This window comes from Acytostelium subglobosum (genome assembly GCF_000787575.1).
Source record: "Acytostelium subglobosum LB1 DNA, scaffold: scaffold7, whole genome shotgun sequence".
Taxonomy (NCBI): domain Eukaryota; phylum Evosea; class Eumycetozoa; order Acytosteliales; family Acytosteliaceae; genus Acytostelium; species Acytostelium subglobosum.
This window is the reverse complement of record NW_012236526.1, coordinates 318,590-340,557: the sequence shown is the minus strand read 5'-3', so window position 1 is coordinate 340,557 and position 21,968 is coordinate 318,590. Positions and strand designations below refer to the sequence as shown.

The 21,968-nt window shown below is 46.8% G+C and overlaps 11 protein-coding genes across 11 annotated transcripts; 4 read left to right on the top strand and 7 right to left on the bottom strand.

The window, feature by feature from the left end:
* Window positions 1–250: 250 nt before the first annotated feature.
* Window positions 251–925, top strand: SAMD00019534_040200 (hypothetical protein; the record flags this gene model as incomplete). Its single annotated transcript, XM_012900525.1, has 1 exon — window positions 251–925. The coding sequence occupies one exon, from the start codon at window positions 251–253 to the stop codon at window positions 923–925; it is 675 nt and encodes a 224-aa protein (XP_012755979.1).
* A 336-nt stretch (window positions 926–1,261) lies between these two features.
* Window positions 1,262–1,786, top strand: SAMD00019534_040190 (hypothetical protein; the record flags this gene model as incomplete). Its single annotated transcript, XM_012900524.1, has 1 exon — window positions 1,262–1,786. The coding sequence occupies one exon, from the start codon at window positions 1,262–1,264 to the stop codon at window positions 1,784–1,786; it is 525 nt and encodes a 174-aa protein (XP_012755978.1).
* Window positions 1,787–1,879: 93 nt separating this feature from the next.
* On the bottom strand, window positions 1,880–7,080 carry SAMD00019534_040180 (hypothetical protein; the record flags this gene model as incomplete). Its single annotated transcript, XM_012900523.1, has 5 exons — window positions 1,880–4,393; window positions 4,473–4,997; window positions 5,080–5,234; window positions 5,323–5,925; window positions 7,059–7,080. The coding sequence occupies 5 exons, from the start codon at window positions 7,078–7,080 to the stop codon at window positions 1,880–1,882; spliced, it is 3,819 nt and encodes a 1,272-aa protein (XP_012755977.1).
* A 90-nt stretch (window positions 7,081–7,170) lies between these two features.
* Window positions 7,171–7,644, top strand: SAMD00019534_040170 (hypothetical protein; the record flags this gene model as incomplete). Its single annotated transcript, XM_012900522.1, has 2 exons — window positions 7,171–7,254; window positions 7,336–7,644. Coding segments are annotated over 2 exons (393 nt in total), but the record flags the coding sequence as incomplete, so codon positions are not given.
* Window positions 7,645–7,889: 245 nt separating this feature from the next.
* SAMD00019534_040160 (hypothetical protein) lies at window positions 7,890–8,069 on the bottom strand (the record flags this gene model as incomplete). The annotated part of the gene is made up of 1 exon (XM_012900521.1): window positions 7,890–8,069. The coding sequence occupies one exon, from the start codon at window positions 8,067–8,069 to the stop codon at window positions 7,890–7,892; it is 180 nt and encodes a 59-aa protein (XP_012755975.1).
* A 1,704-nt stretch (window positions 8,070–9,773) lies between these two features.
* SAMD00019534_040150 (hypothetical protein) lies at window positions 9,774–10,275 on the bottom strand (the record flags this gene model as incomplete). The annotated part of the gene is made up of 2 exons (XM_012900520.1): window positions 9,774–10,003; window positions 10,071–10,275. Coding segments are annotated over 2 exons (435 nt in total), but the record flags the coding sequence as incomplete, so codon positions are not given.
* A 798-nt stretch (window positions 10,276–11,073) lies between these two features.
* Window positions 11,074–11,813, bottom strand: SAMD00019534_040140 (hypothetical protein; the record flags this gene model as incomplete). Its single annotated transcript, XM_012900519.1, has 3 exons — window positions 11,074–11,171; window positions 11,255–11,620; window positions 11,690–11,813. 3 exons carry the CDS (start codon window positions 11,811–11,813, stop codon window positions 11,074–11,076), a joined length of 588 nt encoding a protein of 195 aa, XP_012755973.1.
* Window positions 11,814–12,758: 945 nt separating this feature from the next.
* On the top strand, window positions 12,759–13,085 carry SAMD00019534_040120 (hypothetical protein; the record flags this gene model as incomplete). Its single annotated transcript, XM_012900518.1, has 1 exon — window positions 12,759–13,085. A coding segment is annotated over one exon (327 nt), but the record flags the coding sequence as incomplete, so codon positions are not given.
* Window positions 12,873–13,148, bottom strand: SAMD00019534_040130 (hypothetical protein; the record flags this gene model as incomplete). Its single annotated transcript, XM_012900517.1, has 1 exon — window positions 12,873–13,148. One exon carries the CDS (start codon window positions 13,146–13,148, stop codon window positions 12,873–12,875), a length of 276 nt encoding a protein of 91 aa, XP_012755971.1.
* A 377-nt stretch (window positions 13,149–13,525) lies between these two features.
* Window positions 13,526–19,064, bottom strand: SAMD00019534_040110 (hypothetical protein; the record flags this gene model as incomplete). The annotated part of the gene is made up of 5 exons (XM_012900516.1): window positions 13,526–16,775; window positions 16,845–17,217; window positions 17,298–17,388; window positions 17,458–17,919; window positions 17,991–19,064. The coding sequence occupies 5 exons, from the start codon at window positions 19,062–19,064 to the stop codon at window positions 13,526–13,528; spliced, it is 5,250 nt and encodes a 1,749-aa protein (XP_012755970.1).
* Window positions 19,065–19,931: 867 nt separating this feature from the next.
* SAMD00019534_040100 (hypothetical protein) lies at window positions 19,932–21,278 on the bottom strand (the record flags this gene model as incomplete). Its single annotated transcript, XM_012900515.1, has 1 exon — window positions 19,932–21,278. One exon carries the CDS (start codon window positions 21,276–21,278, stop codon window positions 19,932–19,934), a length of 1,347 nt encoding a protein of 448 aa, XP_012755969.1.
* Window positions 21,279–21,968: the final 690 nt, after the last annotated feature.

Here is a 21,968-nt window from a genome sequence, read left to right as displayed (position 1 = left end):
ATCCCCAAACCCTCTCCTTTTCACACACTCACTCAATTCGGCATGCCTTTGTCCGAAGTTTCCTCTTCGTCTTTTGACAAGATTCATTCAGTCACAACACGAACTCCATTCATTGGCATCAAAGCGTGAATTGTCAACAAGTACTTCCAAGAAGACTACAAGTGAGTGATGGTAAACACACAAACAAAACACAACACAACACTCATTGATTCAATCTCACACTCAAACAGATATCAACCAACAACAAATAATGTCAAAGAGAAAGTATGATGATGATAGTGAAGGAGGAGGTAAAGATGGAGTCACTCTTTACACTGATGGAGCATGTAGAGGTAACCCAGGACGTGGAGGATGGGCTTCTTATATACCGGATCAAGATGTAGAGTTGTCCGGCGCAAAGGAATATACGACAAACAATCAGATGGAGTTAAAGGCTGTAATTGAAGGATTGAAACATTTGGATAAGTCTGGACCGACCAAGGCTACTGTCTACACTGACTCGACCTATGTCAAGAATGGCATCACTGATTGGGTCGGCAAATGGAAAGACAATGGATGGAAGACAGCAGATCGCAAACCAGTCAAGAATCAAGAACTCTGGCAAGAGCTAGACACTCTCAACTCCAAGCACACAGTCGACTATCAATGGGTTAAAGGACACAGTGGTGACAAGTACAATGACAAGGTCGATGCAATGGCCAACAAGGCAATCGATAACATGAAACCAAGTGGAGGTGGTGGTAGCGGTGGCGGAGGAGGCCGTGGAGGTGGTGGAGGAGCCTTCAGTCGTGGTAGCGGAGGTGGCGGTGGTGGAGGCCGCGGAGGAGGTCGTGGAGGTGGAGGAGGCGGCTACAAGAGTGGCGGCGGCGGTGGAGGCGGAGGAGGAGGCGGCTACAGGAGTGGCGGTCGTGGAGGTCGTGGATGATCGAAATAAAGAAGTCTAACAGACTTCATTATAGATGTACATAGTATCTTATCATAGTCAAAGATTGACTCACTCTTTGATGTCCAGGACACTTCATTCCACGAACACACGCTCACACACGCACACACACACACGCACTACTACTGGGCTAATGAGCACAACTCGTTCAACTCATTCATTCATTCATAACATCTATATACATACATACTTATACACAAGACATATACTTATTAGTTTGTAGCCTTAAAGTGTCTAACTAACTAACTAACTAACTATCTATCTAACCAACAATGGCATGGAATAATTACTATAGCGACAGCGATAGTGATAACAATTATGACTGTGACGACTACGATGACAGTGACGATGACTGTGGATGGTCCTCAAGCCATAACCCACAAGCTGTTATACACTGATGGAGCGTGCAGAGGCAATCCAGGAGTGGGCGGATGGGCCTTCTTAGTACAGAACAACCCTTACAACTTGGGTAGTGGATGGTCCATCTATGGCTCCGAACCTGAGACCACAAACAATAGGATGGAGATAACAGCGGTCATACAGGGTTTGAGAAGCTTGAGCAACCGTATGGGCAATGGTGTTCGTGCAACAGTGATCACCGACTCGCTCTACGTCGTACAGGGCATCACCGAATGGGTCGGACGCTGGAAGAACAACGGATGGCGCTCCTACCAGGGTAGGCCAGTCAAGAACCAAGACCTCTGGATGGAGTTGGATAGATGGGACTACAAGCACGACGTTGTGTATGAATGGGTGCGCGGACACAGTGGCGATGAGTACAATGACAACGTGGACTACTGGGCAAACCGAGCAATCAATGAATTTATCAGAGATAACTATTGAGTGTATCATAGCCTAGCCACCATGCATTGAACAAATGGAATGAATAGATGAATGATAATGTTGCTTCTATACTACTGCTACTGCTGTGTTTATTTAGGTGGATGTTGCGATTGAAGTCGTGGACGATGTCGAACAGGTGTCATCTGTGGCAGCGGCGGCCGTTGAAGGTGCTGCCGTGGCAGGAGGGACTGGTGTGGTGACGACCGAGGACGTTGGGGCGACAGACACAAGGCTTGGACTGCTGGTTGGTGGTGGTAGTGGCGCTGTTGTTGTTGTTGCAGACGTTGTCATTGGACTGGCGGCTGGCGATTGATCGGTTGGCGACGATGGTCCACTAGTGGCTGGCGTAGGCTTCTTCTTCTTCTTCCTCAAAAAGTCAGACTTGGTGCCAAAGAAGGAATGGTCGTTGGACTTGGCCGATGTGGACGATTCACTGCTGATTGATACATTGTCGGGGATGTCCACCAACTGCTCAGCATTTGCGCTGGGGCTCGATGGTGATGCCGTGGGCGACGCCTCGTCCTTGTGCTTCTTGTTTGTCATGCCCTTGAACTTGCTAAAGATCGCTTTGAATGGTGCTGGCGACAACTTCTGTTGCTGCTGCTGGTGCTGTGTTGAATGTCCATCATCATGGCCGCCACTGGTCAAGTCGTTTGAACTCTTGACCTGCTGAATGGTGTCTGGTTGCTGCTTCTGATTGATATTGTCCACGGACGCTGATCGTGGTAGAGCAGCAGACACTGGCTGTGCCTCCACGATTGGTGTGGTTGCGCCACTGTTACTGTTGTTGGTATCGGTAGTCGAGATAATTGGTGGAGTGGCTGGTGCCGAGGTCAAGGGTGTGTCTTCGCCGATGTTGTCCTCAGTCAAGTCGTCCTCAGCCTCCTCCTCGATCTTGGTCGCCTCCAAGTCTGGTGCATCCATCTTGGTGGACAAACTAAGCTTGCTACGAACGAGTCGCAATGTGTTGCGGCCCTTGCCAATGATGGATGGTCGCCTCTTGGCCGACTTTGGTCGGTTGAGCTTGTCTTGCAGATGTGGTGGGAGCTGCAGCGAGTCGTCCTGGGCGCTGGGTGAAGTTGATGTGAGGCTTGGGGAGCCACCAGCCAGGGGTGGCTTGGCGTGCGTGGAGCTGCCATCGCGACTGGCCGTTAGGGAGTTGCTGGTGCTGCTGGTGCTGATGGTGAAGGATGATGGTACATTGTTGTTGTTGTTTGTGTTTGTTGAAGAATCGGTGTTGTTGATGGACGAAGCTGTAGGTCCATCGGGTGAAGAAAAGCTGGCCCGGCCAACGCTGTCCCGCTCGCTCTCGCTCCAGCTGGACTCGGCCTCGTTCTCTACTGTATACTTGTCGTCCTCGTCCTCGCTGAGGATCTCCTCGCGTGGGAAGTCGGTGCTGTTGGGCAGTGAGGTCTCATATGGTACAACTGTGCCAGCCTCGATGGCGTCGACCGTGAGACCAAAGTCGTGCACCTCGCCCTTGAGCACCTGCTCGGCCTCCTTGGACTTGTTGAGCTTGGCAAGGTCGAGTGCCGAGCGGCCCAGATGGTCGATACTCTTGGCGCGGATTGCCGCGTCAAAGCCACGTTTGATCAGGAGCGATGCACAGCGGGGACGGTTGAAAAAGGCGGCGTAATGCATGGGAGTCCAGCCGCGCGAGTCCACCATTGTGATGTTGGCGCCACGCTGCAACAGCAGCTCCAGCACGGTCACATCGTCTGTGCGCCAGATCAGCTGGTGAAGGTTGGTGCGTCCGCTCTGGTCGGCGTAGTTGACGTCGGCGCCCTGGCCCAACACCTTGAGGTAGCGGCTAATGTCGACGGGTGTGCCAACGTTCGAGGTCGATGTCATCTCGTAGAGAACCTTGCTGAGCTCCTCAACAGACAGAGTCGACTTGATCATAAAGTCGCGAGTCTGGTACTTGGCCTTGATGTAGGCCTCCTTGACGGCGCGGTCGCATTTCTCTGTGGGCTTGACCTGGTCCGACAATGAGTGCTCGTAGATAACGTTGAACTTGCTGTTGCCAACCTCGCGCATAAAGTAGATGCTCTCTGGCGACCACTTGTCCAGTGTGAGCGAGCGCACCTTGGAGATGTGTGTGCCAAGACTCCTGTGCACACCGCTGCAGCCCTTGCAGATCAAAACACCCATGTTGATGGAGGCCCAGTCTGGGTCCGCGCTGGTGCAGTCTGCGCAGACGTTATTGCCAGCAGCCTTTTGGATAATGCGTACAACCTGCTGGTTGATCTCATCGGGCGTCTGGCTGGGTGTGGGCAGATTGGCATTGGACTTGCCAAGCTGCGTGACACCGCTCGAGCTCATGTTGCCAGTGCGCTTGTCGAGCGTCTGGCTGTTTAGTGAGTTGGAGATGGCCTCTTGAATGGCCGTCACCCAACGATCGCGCTCCTCCTCGCTCTCTGCCTGCAGCACGATTGGCAACTTCTTCCTTGGGTGCAATATTTCGAAGCGGTAGTCGACCGTACCAGTCTGCTCCTTGGACGATGTCGACAATGTGTTGGTGGCCTGCGTTGGCACCGTCACCAATATCTGTTGTGGCACTCTAACCGAGCACAGAAGTATATTCAATGCATTCTCTGGATGGAATTCCTGTGTAGTAGCGGTCCGATAAGTTAGCGAGCAAATCTTAGGCGGCGCCACACTCATGTCGAGTCGATCAATAACATACCTTCTTTCCTTTGTAACAGTACAACATGCCATCCTTGAGCACGTACCAACACTTGTTCCAACCTCCCATCACTTGCTTGCTCTTCTTCATGAGATGACCCTCGACCACCTTGGGTGGCTGGATCTCCTCGAGGTAGCGCTCAATGTCCTCGATCTTGGGCTTTAGGTCGCCAAGTAGCTTGGCGCCACGAGTGAAGAATAGGTACTGGGCGTTGATAAAGTGTAGTACAGCGCGCAGATACTTGGTCTCGTTCTTGTAGGAGAGATCATTGAGCTTGATGCCCAACTCCTTGTTCTGCGACTCGAGCACCTCTTTGAGCTTCTCAAGCTCGGTCTCGTAGTTGATCAGTTTGGTCTCGTCGATGCCCGTCTTGGACTTCTTGATCGACGCTGATATCTTACCGAGCGATGTATCATAGTCCTCCTTGGATTTGGTCACACGCTTGTGTGACTCTACCACTTCGGCAAAGTCGTAGTCAACAAAGTTGGCTACAGGTGTCGAGAAGACATCTTGTATCTCGTTCAACTGATGAGTAGATGATTGGTTAGTTAGTTAGTTGACTGATTGATTGATTGATGGGAATGGATGGTCATCCATTGGTACATACCATTTGATCGTGAACACCGTTGACTGAACGAAGGGCATTTCCAAAGTGCGCCAGGTTGCCACCAAGACTCTTCTCCTTGGGCTGAGCAAATGTGATCATCTGTTCAGACTGCTTGAGCATCTCATCAGAGAATAGATGGCATTGTTGGCAGTATGCTATAGTATGTGTGAATTGATTGATTGGTTGATTGAATGAGTGAGTGAGTGATTGATTGATTGATTGGAATAGTTCCAGTGCACTTACACTTCATGGACTCATTCCAATGCTTGGATATCTTGAGCAAACGCTTCAATGTCTTCTTGTTCTCAAGTGCAAACTGCACTTCCTCGGCATGATAAGTGTTTTGGATGGCTGCCTGAGATGCACTCAATGAGAGGATGTTGGATGCTGTCGATGTGCCAGCAGTGCCAGGTGCAGCCACCACACTGAGACTTTGAGTACTGGTGTTTGGCGAAGAGGTTGGTGAGTTTGATGAGAGTGACGACGCAGATGTGTTTTGAGGAGTGTTGGATGATGTGGACAACACGGTGACTGGTGATGCTCTGGCCGTTGATGGTGACTGTTGCAGGACGCTCTGTGCCAGTGTTGGTGCGGTGACTGTTACGCTTGGTGCTGTGGCCGATGCCGACGACGAAGCAGACGCAGAGAAAAACGAGCTGTTTGATGGTGAGCTCGAAGTCGATGGTGCCGAATCCTTTGGTGTCACGGCTGGCTGTGCCTGTGGTTGTGGCTGTGGTTGTGGGGCATCATTTGATGATGTGGCTGAGTTTGGAGTTGAGGCTGGGGCTGGTGCTTGGACATCAATGGATGGTGTTTGAGTGCTATCAGTGTTGTTGTTGGCTGTGGCTGKGGKGGKGGTGGCTGTGGTGGTGGTAGTGGTGGTGTCCATGACTTGGTTGTGAAGTGGCAACTACCACGACAACTATCTAGCTAAGAGATAATAGTCGCTTCAAAAATCAATGTTCCAATTATGTCTTGTCTGGTTTGGACTGGCTTGGAGAACTCTGTTGAGTGATGATAATGTCCAGAAGTAGTAGAATTATAATTGTTGTTGGTAGCCAAACGATTGAATGATTGAATGAATGATTGAATGATTGAAAGAATGTTTCGATGGATTGAATGAATGATGAATGAGGATTGACGGATTGATGTATGGATGGTTGTCAGGAAACAGCGCCGGCGTATTGTTGTTGTTTTTGACTCAAATCTGCTGCTGCGAATCGAGTGTGTTTGTTTTTGGTACTTGTAGTTGGTTGGGGTTTTGGTGGTACCTGGGCCGAGTATGTTTGTGTGTGTTTTTGATCGCAAAAATATCTCTCAAACAACTGATTGAGATGGTTTTGTGTATGTGTTGTTGCGCAAGATGTATTGTATCTGTTTATAACAAATAAGGTTGAGAAGCTTAGTTGTCTGTCTGTCTGTGAAGTAATTCAATTGAATAAAGAAAGGTGGAAAGAGAGAACAAACTATCAAAAGGACACTCCACTCGTTCAGATCAATCACAAGACCCAAGGATCGAAAAAAAAAACAAGTGACACACAATTATAACATTGTTTGTTTTTTATATTTATATATTTTTGCAAAGCGAGTCATCATGTGACTTGTGAATCAATTCAAATAAAATTCAAGTGTTTTCAAACCTTGTGTTCAAATAATTATTGTTGCTGTTGTATCTCAAAGTTCCCAGGATAAATCTCTAATTCAGAAGTTCGATTACTTCCTATTCGATGAAGCCCACACGCTTTGTTGAACAAGTGTGTATGGTTGTGGTGGTTAACATTCACACATGGATACACACACACAAACTGAATGCTCAGTGTTTGGTACAAAGATGTGAGTGTTTTGAACAAAATGGTGGGTAGACTGTGTCAGTCCTTTCAATGAGTTTCTCACACAACTTGTTGATAAATACACCATCGGCCAGACTCTAATTAAAATTAATATCAACAACAACTAGTTTAGTCTATTATTACACAAACAAACAAACAAATTTCTATACATATAAACATATATTATATTATACAAGTATACTTTAAGATTATAATATAAAAGAAATGAACCCATACGGAGCCCCAATCTATCCACCAGGTTATGTTGTGCCAACAACTGTTGTGCCAATGGGAGTTGGCATGGCGCCACCAATGGTCGTCGACCCACTCATGTACCCTGCCGGAGGTATGCCATACTCTAGTAAGACTCCAAAATACTCTTTACAACATAGATTACTAACCATAAACTTTACTTGCTGATCTGTAGTGCCAATGGTTGCTCCACCTGTTTACCCAATGGGACCAACTGTCTACCCAGCTGGTATCGCCCCAGCCGTCTACCCACCAGGCTACATGGGCGGCGGTGCCTACCCATACCCACATCATCACCACGGTCACAAGTTCTACAAGCGTTTCAAGTACTAAACTACTGACAACGACGATGATGATGACAATAGCAACATGTAAACTCGATCTCAATCAATTGCTTGCTCTTGGTGACCTCTCTCTCCCGACGATTACAACACAACAACAATCTTTGTATCTATTACCAATCCATCCACCATCCACTGGCCAATGACCAAACCAGCAACATTGTTTGGTCTCGTCATTATTAAATTGTATATTCTATCTACGCTCAATGTTTGAGCGACTTAACGATAAAGCAATGTTATGTGTAGTTAGTTGATTAGTTAGTTGATTGATTGATGTGACTGTAAGATGACAACAAGCACACATGATGTTGTTTATTGATCCTCACACTAGACTAGGATTGGACTATTCAGTAGGTAGGAGGACCAACAGTAAGTACTGAGAGTGCGCTCAGTCAAAGCCGTTAAAGCCATCAAAGCCACCGCAACCACAACCATTGTTGAATCCTCCGATGATGATGTTGATGTTCACTCTTCTCCTGCGGCGGCAGCACTCAACCTCGTTGTTGGACTGGTTGGACGTGGCTCCCTGGTATGAGGCAAAAGACTGGGCATTCTGGATGGCGGCCATAGGTTGAGCAAGGTTCTTCAAGTTGGCTAGACATGTGGGAATTATGGAACGAAACAAACAAAGTGAGTCAGTATTTGAAAGAATGGAATGAGGATAGTTCGTGAGCCATGGTAATCTGTCAAGTCTACTTACCAATGATACTAATGACTGGATACACCTTGGTATTTATACTTGCCGGGGATGTCAATCAACTATATACTTTGTGGATCAATTGGTATCCATTACTATATAAGGTAAACGATACTTAATAAGGAGAAGTATCCATTTTAAGTAACCATTACCAAATTGATCACAATCACTCAATCAATCAAATAATTAATCGTCATATTAGTATTTATAATAATAGACCATCTATGGAAGAGAGGCAACATAGGCAAGTAGGATCTTGAACACTGGTGTTCCAAGACCAGTGACTGGATCCCAACCAGTGGTGGCAATGAATCCAGTGAAACTACAGCATTGTTCCATGCAAAAGTTGTTGCCAGTAGTGATGTCATTGAAACAGTTGGCTGGTGCAGAGTATAGGAGTGGATTGATAAAGCCTAGAGTACTCTTACCATTGTTTAGACGGTAGGAGTTCAGCAAGGCGATGATACCACCCCATACTGGAGTCGATGCCGAAGTGCCATCCATAATCTCCAACCTATTATGTACGATACAAGCATAGTTGTGACCTAATGCCGAGACATCTGGGAACGCACGATTGGTAGCATTGTAGAATGATGAGGATGGTAGCTTCACGCCAGAGTTGAGGTATGAAGTCACCTGGCTAGACTGCCAAGATGGCATTGGTGTGTAATAGGAGAGGCCGCCACCACTTGTGATGAGTGCCTCTGGGAAGGTACAGACCAGCTCCACAGTAGAGTTGGCACATGGTTGTTGTCTACAGATTGGTGGTGAGTTGATGTCGTCGTAGTTGTTGTTATTGTTGCTGGCAGGTGAGGTCTCTGTTGTTGGCGCAGCAAGCATGGTGGCGCCAACTGTGGTTACCCAGGGTGAGGTACCCGGATAAATGTTGGTTAAGGGATTGGACAGGTGGTCACAATTGGAGTTGCCATTGCCTGGTGCACCGAGGTCACCAGAGATGACAACGACTGTGATGCCACGCAGTCCCAACTTCATAAACTCGACGTTGCAACGATCGATGTACTCGATACTGGTCTCATTGCTTGGACATGAAGCCATCTGACAGGTCACGTCCTCAGGCCATCCCCAGGACATTGAGATAACGTAGGGTGCTGGGTATGTTACAGAGAGGTCGGACAAGAAGTCATACATCCAGTTATCAACAGTCCAGTACCATAGTTCAACTGATTGAGCTGTTGATGCACTGAATTGGACGTCAAGGATTGATTCGCCACCTGGCAAGAATGTGTCAAAGGCACCGACAATATGACTGGTGTTGAAGAATGGCGTAGACATTAGTGTCGAGAAGTTGACCAAGTCTTGTGGCAAGTAGGCATGCTCCTTCAGGAACTCGACCAAACAAAGTGATGAGTTTGGATTGTTGTCAAACCCTGCGGAGATGCCGTAGACTTCCTGGATGGTCTCTGGAATGACCAATCCGTTGTCGATTGGTATCTTGCCAGTGGCTGCAGGGTTGGATGCTCGCCTTGGCTTGGAGAGCTCGTTGATGTATGGCAACTCTGAGATACCAGAGATCATCTGAACTACATCGGCAATTGGTGATGGTACGGTGTAGATTTAGGAGGAGCTGGTGATGAAGTGATTCCTCTTGGTCTTGTGTTCAAAGATGAACATGTCAACATTGAACAAATATTCAATGGTCTCAACTGATGCCGATGCTTTGATAAAGTCACGATGATTCTCAACATTCTCCACTCCATTGGCCATCAGGAATTGGACAACATTGTTAGAGACCTCACTTGATGGTGATATCAAGCCCATTATCTGATCAATTGTCCAGTGTTTACCTTTGATTGATTGATTGAAGGAGTGAGGGAGTGTTTGTCGTGATTGTGGAGGGATGTGAAGACGTACCATAGTTGTCAGACTTTGGATCAGAGACATCTAGTAGAGTGCTCTCGAGAACATCAAGATTATGTTGGCGCAAGGCAACTCTAAACTCTACTATATCATTTGGCAAGGCCTTGACAGTTTGTGTCCAGAGATGCGGAACACGATGTGTTTGTGAGTTAACCTTGTCATTGAAGACCAAGAACAAAGTAACAACAATCAGAGTTATAATAAACAACCTCATCCTGTTGAATGTACGTGTATGTGTTAGTTGATGATTGATAATGGAAGACTGGATTGTCAATGTAGCAATCAGACGCGATATTATAGGTCTTACTAAGTTGATGAGTGTCTCAACCATTTGGTCCTGCTGCCATGCATGGGTCTTTCAGACGATATTTTAAGGCCCTTGTCCGTCATTGAATGGCGGAGGCCCAAACAAGTACAGAAAGCTAATGCCCCTAGGTATATCTATTTGTTCGAACAACATCACACAAAGAATGAATGAATGATATTTGAAGAGCGAAGCCCTAACGAACCCTCCAAGCAAAAGTGTGATTGTGATTGTTATGGAAGTGATTGGATGTAGAGAAACTTGATTGATTATTATTGTTAAACGTTGTTGTAATATAAGGAGGAGGTTAAAGTAGTAAGTGTTGGATGTTGTGATGACGATGCTGCTGATGTTATTATTGATCAAATAAATAATACCCTCTTTACATGTGAACCTTTGGTTCGAGGCTTGGACCATGTTCATTCAATCACGTTGATGTCGTTGTTGTTGTTGTTGAACTCAATGTGTTCAAACTCTTCATTCTCCAAACTCCAAGCTCCTTTGTGTATGTGATGTGATGTGATGTGATTTTGATAGTAATGTGTTTGTGATGTTGTATTCTGTTCAAATGCCGCCTGCCGCTGCTGCAGCCGCTGCTTCTATTGCTATTGCTTCTGCTGCTACTGCCTTGGCAGATGTTGTTGTTGTTGTTATTGTTATGTTGTTGTTATGTTGTCAGCAAATGTTATGTTTCTATAGAATCGAGCACTTTGACTTGCCCGACTTGCTGGACTTGTCTCTGTCTGGGAATATAACGGCCTTGATTGCCTCATCGAATACCTGCTTAAGACCTATATTGATTGAATGATTGATTGGGATTGTTAGTCAACTATCGCAATTGACGATGATGATGAAGATGATGATGATGCAATACCCTTCTGAGTCAAAGCGGAACACTCCAAATAACAAAACGCCTTGATGTCCTTGGCCATCTGCTCACCCTGTTGTGGCGAGAGTGGTGTTTGGTTCTTCTCCTTGAGCTTCTCCAATGCCTCCCTGTCGTCTCTGAGATCGCACTTGGTGCCAACGAGGATGATCGTGCTGTTGGGACAGTGATGAGTGACCTCTGGCCACCACTTGGACTTGACATTGGTGAACGATGTCTGGCTTATTATAGCGAAACAGATAAGAAATACATCGGTCTGAGGGTAACTGAGTGGACGGAGACGGTCATAATCCTCTTGACCAGCTGTATCCCAAAGACCCAAACTAACTGTCTTGTTATCAACCATAACATTGGCTATTAAATAATAATAATGTAAGTTATACCAGTTGTTATATTGTTGATAAACCTAACAACTTAACATACCTGAGTAGTTATCAAAGACGGTGGGTACATATTCAGTTGGGAAGGAGTTTGAGGTGTATGAGATCAACAGACATGTCTTTCCAACAGCACCATCACCTACGACTACCAACTTGATCGATTGCATTGTTCAATTTATCTTATCTAATCTATCTATCTATCAATCTAATAATACTATATATTTGTTTGTTTGTAATGAATATGTTAGTTAACAATAACTATAACCCGTATAACAATTGTTTGTTGTACAGCAATAACAACAATAACAACATACCAGTTAGCTCTATTAAATAGGGGGTGATGCAGAACGAATGAACGCTGCTTGTTTAGTTGTTTGATTAACTTGTTGACACTAACTATCTAATTACAACTATCTATCTTTCTATTTATCTATCTCTTTCTATCTCTCTCTCTTTGGTGTTGTGTGTGTGAGAGTAAATGAGTGAGAGTGAGTGGTAAGAGTGAGTGAGAGAATGAATGAATGAATAATGTTGACAACAAATATAATTGGTTTGTGTGTGAACAAGAAGGGAAGTGAGTTAGGGAGTAAGTGAGTGAATGAGTGAGTGAGTGAGTAAGAGTGAATGAGAGGGGATGTGTCCACCATGAGGAAAGAGAGAGCCAAACAAACTATTTGCAAAAAAGGTGGACCAACTGAAAAGGTCACTGTGATATTTATTGTTTGTTTGCCTATGACGATCGCGCATACTTTCATTGATCAAATAATGTTGTTGGTTGTATATTTCATAATGACAACATCAAAGATTAACAATTAAATTGTTGACAACAACAACAAAGTCATCATCATCATACAATTAAACATGTAAAAGATAACAACGATTCAAGTTATTGATGATGTCGATGATTGATGAGTAGGATGAACAAGTCATTGGCTATTGGGTCGGAGAGAGAAAGACTGACTGGAAGTTCATCGTTGCCGATTTTTTTTTAATTCGTGTGCTGAGCTATGATGAATGATGCGCCTGGGGTTGGGGAAGGAGGACCCAGCTGAGCAACCAAACACACGCAATACTTTACAACTTCAAACTTGTTTGATTCAAACAACAACCAAAGATACATATTCTATCTAATCAACAAACAACAACAAAGAATGACCAACGTCAACCAACCACAGTTCTACCAGTTCGGCTGCAACTTGCTCCAGTACTTGAAGCAGCGTTACAGCTCAGCCGTGATCAAGGCCGACACCAACCTGTTTGTCGAGAAGCTCAAGAACCCATCTGCCATCACCGTCGGTGATGCCAAGAGAGTCGCTGGCACCGCCGTCGGCATGGCCGGTTTCTTCTACGCCGGTGAGGTCTATGGCAAGAACTCCATCGTTGGTTACTGGCCAGGTTACGACATCGATGTCCACACCGAGTTGAACAGAAGAGAATAAGCGATCAAGTCTGGCCGTCATATTCAAACAACAACGATCAATGTGTTTGTGAAGTGTAAACATTCATCATCATCATCAAGACAGAAGAGATAGAGAGTGAGCGATACAGATCAATCAATCAATCAATCCTTGGAGTCAAGAAGAAGAGTGACATGTCACACCAATCAATCACACGACTTATATTATAGTATAGTACATTACACCTCATTCAAGCTTGCGACTGTGTAGCATCATCAACATCCTACCATCCATCCAACCAATCAATCACTCAACTCTACATTATATACAATAAACATACAGCAGCAAACAGTAACAGCTTAATGGCGGATACAATCAAACAAACAAACGCGATGTTATGATGATGAATGTATAACTACAAATATGACATCGAACGAACGACAACATATGTTTATTCACTATCAATCAAACTGATCCATTGATCATTCAGAGAAGTAGGCAGTCTCCTTCTTGATACTCTTGAAACAGATGTGTGGATGCTTCTCCTTAAGATGAATGATGTTGATGTTGAGACAGTTGCGAACATTGAATTGCATCAACTCAAAGGAGTCGGCCACGATGATCTCGGCACCAGAGGTGGTCATCATGCACTCGCCAATCGATATCTTGCGCAGGTTGCTAAACTGCAGGATGTATCGGGCACTGACGTCTGTGATCTTTCGACAGCCGGCCAGCGACAGCACCTCGAGGTTGCTGTGAAGCGAGCCCTCGGACAGTGCCTTGATGCCATCGTCCGTGATGGTGACCAATGCGTCGATCTTGAGCTTCTTGAGACGGGGAAGGGACGCCGCGATCCTCTCTAGCGACGAGTCCTTCAGGCTCTTGCAATAGGAGATGTTGAGCGATGTGAGCGACTTGCACGAGTGCGTGATCGAGTGGATGGTGGGGAACTCGATGTTGCCGTGGCTCCAGTCCAGCTTGGTCATCTTGCACAGCAGGTGGATCTCGCCGTCGTCTGAGAGTAGTGGCGCGTCCTGGATGCCGTAGCAGCGGCGCAGCTTAAAGATGGTGAGGTTGGGACAGCCCTTGGTGACACAGCCCAGGTCCGAAGTGATCTTGTGGCACTCGGTGACATCCAACTCGACCAGCTCTGGACAGTTGTTTCCGATCGGTCGCAGAGACGACACGCTGTTCAGGCCGGCCATGCGCAGGATGCGGAGCTTGGGACAGGCGCTGGCGATCATGGCGATGCCCTGGTCCGAGATGTTGACACAATAGGATATGTTGAGCTCAACAATGTTGCGCACCGACTTGGTCAGGCTGTTGACGCCGTGGTCGGTGACCAGCGTGTTGTTGGTGATGTTCACGTGCTGCATCTCTATGCAGTACTTGCCAATGAGGCGCAGTGTGTCGTCGGTGACGGCCAACGGTGCCTTGGACAGACGTAGCGAGCGAATGCTGCTCTGCAACGTCTTGCAGAACTTGTCGATCGAGGACGATGTGACGTTGACACACTTGTTGAGGTTGAGCTCGCGCAGGCCAAGACAGGTGGACGTGATGGCGTAGATTGATGCGTCGCCAATGTTTGTGCATCCACTTAAGTTGATGGATTGCAGGCGGTGGCTGTGCTGAGTCAACTGGATGATTGCACGATCGGTGATGTTGATGCATTGTTTGAGTGAGATTGAGAGGAGGGGCAGGTTGAGCTGGGCAATGTTGATGATTGTGTCGTCCTTGATGGCCAGGCAGCCACTCAGATTGAGGTTCTGTAGTAGGCCAAGTGGCTTGAGTGCCAGTGGGGGAGACGTTGGTGCCTGGTTGGATGCCGTCAGGACATTGTTCAACGAGGTCATCAGTATGTTCTGGTTGGGTGTTGCGCCAGCATGACATTTGAATGATGGTTTCTCGAATATACATCTCTTGGTCGATGATGACGAAGACGATGATGATGACTCTTGGATATACTCATTGAGGTTTCCAGTGCTGACACTGCTTTGTGACTTGCCATTCTTGGCCACCTCTGCCAGGTGCTCCTTGAGCAGGCGTTGTGACACGATCGTGGTGATCTTGACACAGTCACACAGACTGAGTGTCTCGAGATGTAGCATCTTCTTGGCGATCAACTCGATTGTGGAATCGGTGACCTGAGTGCATCCATCTAGCACGAGCACCTTGACCTTGGGCGAGTACTCGATCAGTCCTTCGATCAACTCGATGGGAATGTGCCAGCAGTCTTTTAGAGACAGGTGACCAATACGCGAGAAGCGGTCCTCCAAAAAGTCAATGACCGATGGACATCCGATGGCCGACTGGTAAAAGTCGATAAACTGGCTGGATGATGTGAACTTCTTGATGTGCTCGATGAGGATGTCTCGGTTGTTGGGGTCCGTATCGATACTCATCTGCATGAGCGAACCCGCCTTCTTGAGCAGCTTGGTGCTGGCCTGCTTGGTGTGGCCACGCTTCGAGCACATGATACCAAATAGATGCGTCATGTAGCCGTAGCGCAGGTATGAGCAACCCATCTCAAACTTGATGACAGCGTATGGGTCAGTCTCGAGCAGCTTCCTGATCTCTTCCTCCTCCTTGCGGAGCGAGATGGCTGACTTGTGGCCAATGTCGTCGTCGATCGAGCGATGGATGAGGTCGGGCGACTCGGCCACCTCCTTCTCCTTCATCATCACCTCGATGGGTGACAGGTTCTGCGTGATGTTCTCGGCGATCTCGCGATGGAACGTCGCGGGCAGCTTGTCGTAGCTCTGGATCAGAGTGTCAAGCACCAGCGAGATGGCGGCGTAGTAGGCGGCGTGCTCACGGAAGCTCTTGGACTCGTGGAAGCTCTTCTCCAGGAACTTGGCCTTTTGTAGCACCACGGAGAACTTGGACGGGTTGATCTGGATGGCCTCATAGATCTTCTTTTGGCAGCGGCCCAGGATCTTGCTGCGCAGTCCATTGGCCTCGTTCATGTCGAGCTCAATGTGGAAGTACGTGCCCCAGATGTAGAGGAACTCGGCGTACTCGAGCAGCACATTGTCCAGTGTGATCTTGGGCTTGCCGCCATCGCACACGCTCGTCCGCAGCTTCTCCTCGGCCATGTGGTACTGGCTGTCGGCCAGCTCGGGGTTGGTGAGACGTGATATTCTGGCACGCTCGACCAGCATCAGTGCCCAATTGGCACTGACCTCGCCGCTGTGTGGCGACACTGAGAGAGCACTACGGAAGTGATCATCAGCACACATCATCAAACGATCAGCGATCCTCTCGCTGTTGTTCTCGGCGCCTTGGAGTGCTGGCATGTTGGCGGCAGCGGCAGCCAAGTGATTGTGATTGCTGAGGCTACCTGCTGCTGTGCCCACCTTGTTGAGCATCATCTCCTTCTTGGCCTCGTCCCACAGCACCATGCCCTGAGCAAACTCGACGAGATGGTGTGCCTTGACCTTGGCCTTCATTCTCTTGACGTCGGAAGGTACCAAACGAATGCTGTCCTGCTTCTGGAGCTCCTTCATCGCGCGTTGCGTCAGGCCAACACCAGACAACTGATTGAAACGCTTCATCATCGTGTGTACATCGACGTCGCTCACCAAAAAGTCCTCCTGCTTGCCATCGGAGCGAATATATCTCTTCATCATCTCCTCGTCAAACTTCTTTCCAACGATCGATTCGAATGTTATCGTCTCTCTATCCTCTGGTAATATCTGGAATGCTCCCATGAACTTCTTGGATATTGACTCCCTGGAGTAATAACAATGTTAGTTGGAATGGGTTCCAGTGATTGAATGAATGAATGATGAAGTAACATACTTTAGTGATGCAGGCCATGCATTACCCTTGGGAGTGGACTCAAACTTGAAGACCTTGTTAAAGTATTGGACGACTACCTCTTTGAAGGGCTCTTCAGAGGGTGTGTCGGCAGTCTTCATCTTGCCTCTGAACAGTGCCATGACCTCGCTCCTGATGGTACGCGCCAACATCTCACAGAGGATGATTCTTCTTACGCATGGACAATGTACCTGACGCTTGATCAGTCCCAAGTATCTGCAGTTGATTCCAACACGATGCAGCTCCTGTGTCAAATGCAACTCCTTCTTCTCACACATGTCCAATCCATCCAAGTACTTGACAAACTTTGGTATGACCTTTAAGAACAACTTGTATGATGCCTCCTTGACTTCATCTGTATGGTTGTTATTGATTGATTGTAAGTATGGTATCTTTGATTGATTGATTGATTGGTGTTGTGTTGATCAAACATACAGTTGTGTTCTGAAGAGTTGGGATCAAACTTGCCCCATCCAGTCAGTGCATCTGATGACAATGGCTTGGAGTTGGACTTTACAAGCTCAGGCTAGAGTCACATGAATTATTGTTTGTTAATTTGATGGTCCAGCAACGCCAATCAATCAAATGTACTTACTCTTAGCAACTCATATAGATGACTTGGTGGACCATTCTCGATGATCTTGACAACGGGTGGGAATACACGGGCAAAGTCCAACAGGTAGAAGTTGCCATCGTTGCCAATGTGACCTTCAATGTCGCCACAGGAGTGTAGGAGACGTGGATTGTCCCTGCCAACAATATGACCCTTGATATTGAGTATCTGTGCAGACTTCTCCATCTTCTCATTGAAGGATGTGTTGTCACTGTGTACCGTGATGCCACCATCACTGCTGCCATAGACAATGGTCTCGCCACTGATTGGCAGCAATGACATGGCCACCAAACGGAAGCCTCTATAATCGATCAGTGTCATCAATGGATGATGAAGTCCTTCCACTCTTGCATTATAATAACTCATCAATCCTTTGAGTTCATGTCCAGCTGCCTTCATCGCGTTGTGGTCTCCAACATAGAGTCCTTGTGAATCGAGTGCCAGCTGAGTTGCATGTGTTAGTGACCATGATCATGATGATGATCAGTGCGTGCGCGATAGATAGGACAACATACCTTGAACAATATACCCAATGCGATATACTTGTGACCACCGGCTACTCCACCAATGTTGATCGGTTTGATTGTTTTGAGATGTAGTGGGAGCATTAGCTCAGAGATGATGACCTTGCCATAGATCTTGGCAGTGTAGACAAAGTCGTGCGCCAGCTTGGAGATCTCGCGATATCCTTCCATGCGATTGTTGTTGACCAATGTTTGAAACTCGACGTTCCAGTCCTTTGCGCCCGACAGCGACTTCTCGACGGGCCGCAGTATCGACTCCTTCTCATTGTACTCGTCCTCCATGTAGCTGCCTCCGCCCACGCGGACGTCGGCGGCGTACGCCGAGCGCACTGTGGAGAAGTAGGACGATGGCAGCTGATTGGGATCGGGTGGCTTCAGAGTCTGTGTCTCGGCAAGCAGTGGCGCCGTTGGTGATATGATCGGGAGAGCATAAGGTATAACGGTGTGAGGGTATGCCAGTACTTGAGTCTGTGAATGATATAATGATGTTGTTGATTGTGGTGCTTGACTGGTGACTGTGGCTGGTCCATTGGAACGAGTTGGTGTTGTTATGGATGTCAATGTCGAAGTCAATGTTGATGTCGATGTCGATGTCAGAGTGGATGCTGGCACATCTCTGAGCTGTGTGAAACTGGTCACTGGAGAGATTGATGGTGCCGATCGATAGAGAGAGTATGCACTGTCTGATGATGAACTGCTTGTGTCAATCTCGTTGGAATCGTGTGTGTAGGCGTATCCAAACTCATCTTCATGATGTGTCTTGTATCCAAACAACTCTGGTTGTACCGTCGTGCTGCTGCTGTTCTTATTGTTACTCTTATCCGAGGCCGCTGCACTATGTAGGTCATTGGTACTATTGCTATGATGTTGATAAACGTAGAGTGAGAATCGTCTTGATCTCTTGTCCGACAACATCTTATCATTATCGGATGGTAATATTGGTGGAAGTGACTTGTGCATATCAGGATTGTTATTGTTCATTTGTTGTTGTTGCTTCTCCTTCTCCTGTTGTTGTTGCTGTTGTAACTGATTAGACAGCGACATAACATTGGTCGCACCTTCCATTTTTGTTGTTGTGTCTATATAAAGATTAATGTCCACAAGTATGCTAATCTATCTATTTAGTTGTAATAATATATGATCATTCGTTCAATTGGTCGTTCGTTCTTTCGTTCGTTCGTTCGTTTGTTTGTTATCTGTATTATTATTATGATACAATATTAATTTATATTATATAAATATATATATTAATTAATTAAGTGATGTTATAATCTTGCTATTAAGCAAGTGAAAGTTGTTATTATTATTATTTAAATAAAGTAATAGTGAGATGAATACAAGTAAGTAACACACACTACTCATTCATTCATTCATTCACACTAGCTAATCTCTTGGCTTCAATTCAACTCAATTCTCTATCTCTATCTTGCTATTATTTTGTAAATTAATTATAAAAACATCACAAAACAACTAGAACAACAACATTGGAACCTATGAATGGAAGTGAAAGTGTGGGAGTCGGGTGTGGACGATGGAACGCTAGACTTCTCCGGATACGTTCTTGTGTTGAGCAAAACCCCCAGCATGTCCAAGCCCAGGTAACATACACGCACAAATTGCGAAGAACTTGAGACTCAACTGACTCATCATCATCCACAAGGTCTGAATTGATTGAATGAATGAATGAATGATTGGTTGACAATCATTGTGATGACGATGTTGGTGATGATGGTGGCAAAAGGTTTGTGTACTTTATTTGGTTAATGTTTGGTTATATAGGGACAGGGTTGGTTTGGTTATGATTGATTGATTGATTGATTGATTGAATGTATGATTGATTGATTGTGTTGGTAACATGATGGATACACATACACACTACTACTCTCTTGAAGAGCAATAGTAGTAGGTAAGGACAAAGGACGAGGGACAAGTTTACTTGGTCTCCAACTCCTTGATCTTGGCATCCTTCTTGACAATCTCAGACTCCAAATAGGCAACACGGGTCTTGAGCTTCTCATACTCGTCACGGAGCTCCTTCTCGGTCTTTGGACCGGTCTGGACCTGAGCGACTGGCTTGAACTCCTGGACAACAGCCTTCTTGACGAAACCTGGAGCCATTGAGCAGGTCTTTGGCTCAGCGTTCGATCCGCTGGCCCATGCCTGGGAGGTGAGGACGGGCTCGCCGGCGTAGGTGTCTGGGTAGAGGTCGTCCTGGAAGATGTCGGACTTTCTTGGCACACGGAAGCTGATTGGCTCGACGGTGGATGGGGTGACCTTGAGGGCGCGGGCAATCTCGCACTCGCTGACGTTGCAGGCACGCTTGGGGATGAAGCAGATACCACGCTGTGGGCTGGCGGTCTTGAACTCGGACAGGTAGTGGAAGTATGGGGCCTCGCTGACCATCTCGTAGTAACGGATGTTACCGTCTCCCTTGCCGGCCAAGTAGAGGATGGAGTTGTCGGCATCGAAGAATGGCATCAACAGACCAGAGGCCGAGTCGATGCTGGTGGTGGTGAGTGGGTCGGTGAAGTTCCTTGGGTCGTAGATCTTGAACTCACGCTCTGAGGTCTTGGAGAAACCGGTGGTGAGGATGGTGTCTCTCAAGAAGATACCACGGGTGTTCTTGATTCCCAGATGGCAGGCGGCCTCGGCGGTGATGGTGTTGGAGCGTGGGTCGAACAGACGCACCTTCTTGTCCTTGCAGGTCGAGACCATCTGGCTGCCGTTGGCGTTCCACTCAACAGAGACGATGATGTCGGTGTGGCCCTGGTCGAGCGAGTTCAGCACGCTGCCGGCCTCGACATCCCAGGTCTTGACGGCAAAGTCACCAGAGGAGGTGGCCAGGACGTTGTTGGCGACTGGGTTGAAGGAGCAAGTGCCGACCTTACGCTTGTGGCCCTGGAGAGTCTGGAGGGGCTCGGTGATGGTGGCGGTTGGGCCATTCTCTGGGATGCCCCAGATCATGACGTTGCAGTCCTCAGAGACCGAGGCGACGAGGTTCTCGTTGAAGGGGTGGAAGGCAATGTCCAGCACGGCCGACTTGTGACCGGCAAACAGTGGGGTGTTGATGCTAGTCTTTCCCTGATTCTCGTGTGGGATGACGGCGAATGAGCCACCACCGCCAGCCTCCCAGATGACACCAAAGTATTTAGTGTTGGCGGCGATGTAGTTTGAGTCCCATGCCGACTTGGTCACCTTGAGGTTCTGGTAACACTCCTCCTTCTTGGCCTGCTGACCAAAAACGTGTCTATACTTGGATGATCTGACAACCTTGGACATTGTTTGTTTGTTTTGTTCTGATTAGAGACTAATGATCGAAGATATTTGTTTGATTGATCGATGTTTGATTGATTGATTGATTGATTTATCGAATGATTGATTGAGTGAGGGAATATTCCTGGGTCAGTTGATTGTTCTATTTTGAATGAATGTCTAACCTCCTTCTCCTTCTCTTCCTCCTATGTTGTTGTCTTTGTAATGAATCTTCCAAGGAATGAATGATCGATGTGCATATTCACTCTACACCACATGATTGCTCATCATCCAGATCAAGTTGAAAAGTTGTAAAGTTGATCAAGTTGATGAAGTTGATGGAGTTGAAGATCAAAGTTGAGGTAATTATTACTTACATTATATAAAAGTACAAGTAATAAAAAAGGATGGTATTAATATATTTATATATGTATATGTAAAAGTACAAGTAGAGAGGACAATGGGAATGAATGATTGATGTGCACAGGCGTGCCTGACTGTCTGGCATCGTTAGTGTCAGTCAGTCATTCAGCCAGCCAGTCTCAGAGTTTGTTGTTGACAAATCTAGCATCACCACCACACTCTCTCTCACCTACTATCTTCAACAAACACTCTTGCTCTCCCCTACCTCCACTCCACTCTCTTTTCATCCATCCATTTCTGATCCATCCATCACACACTCCACTCACTCACTTTCATCAACAAACAAATTTTTTG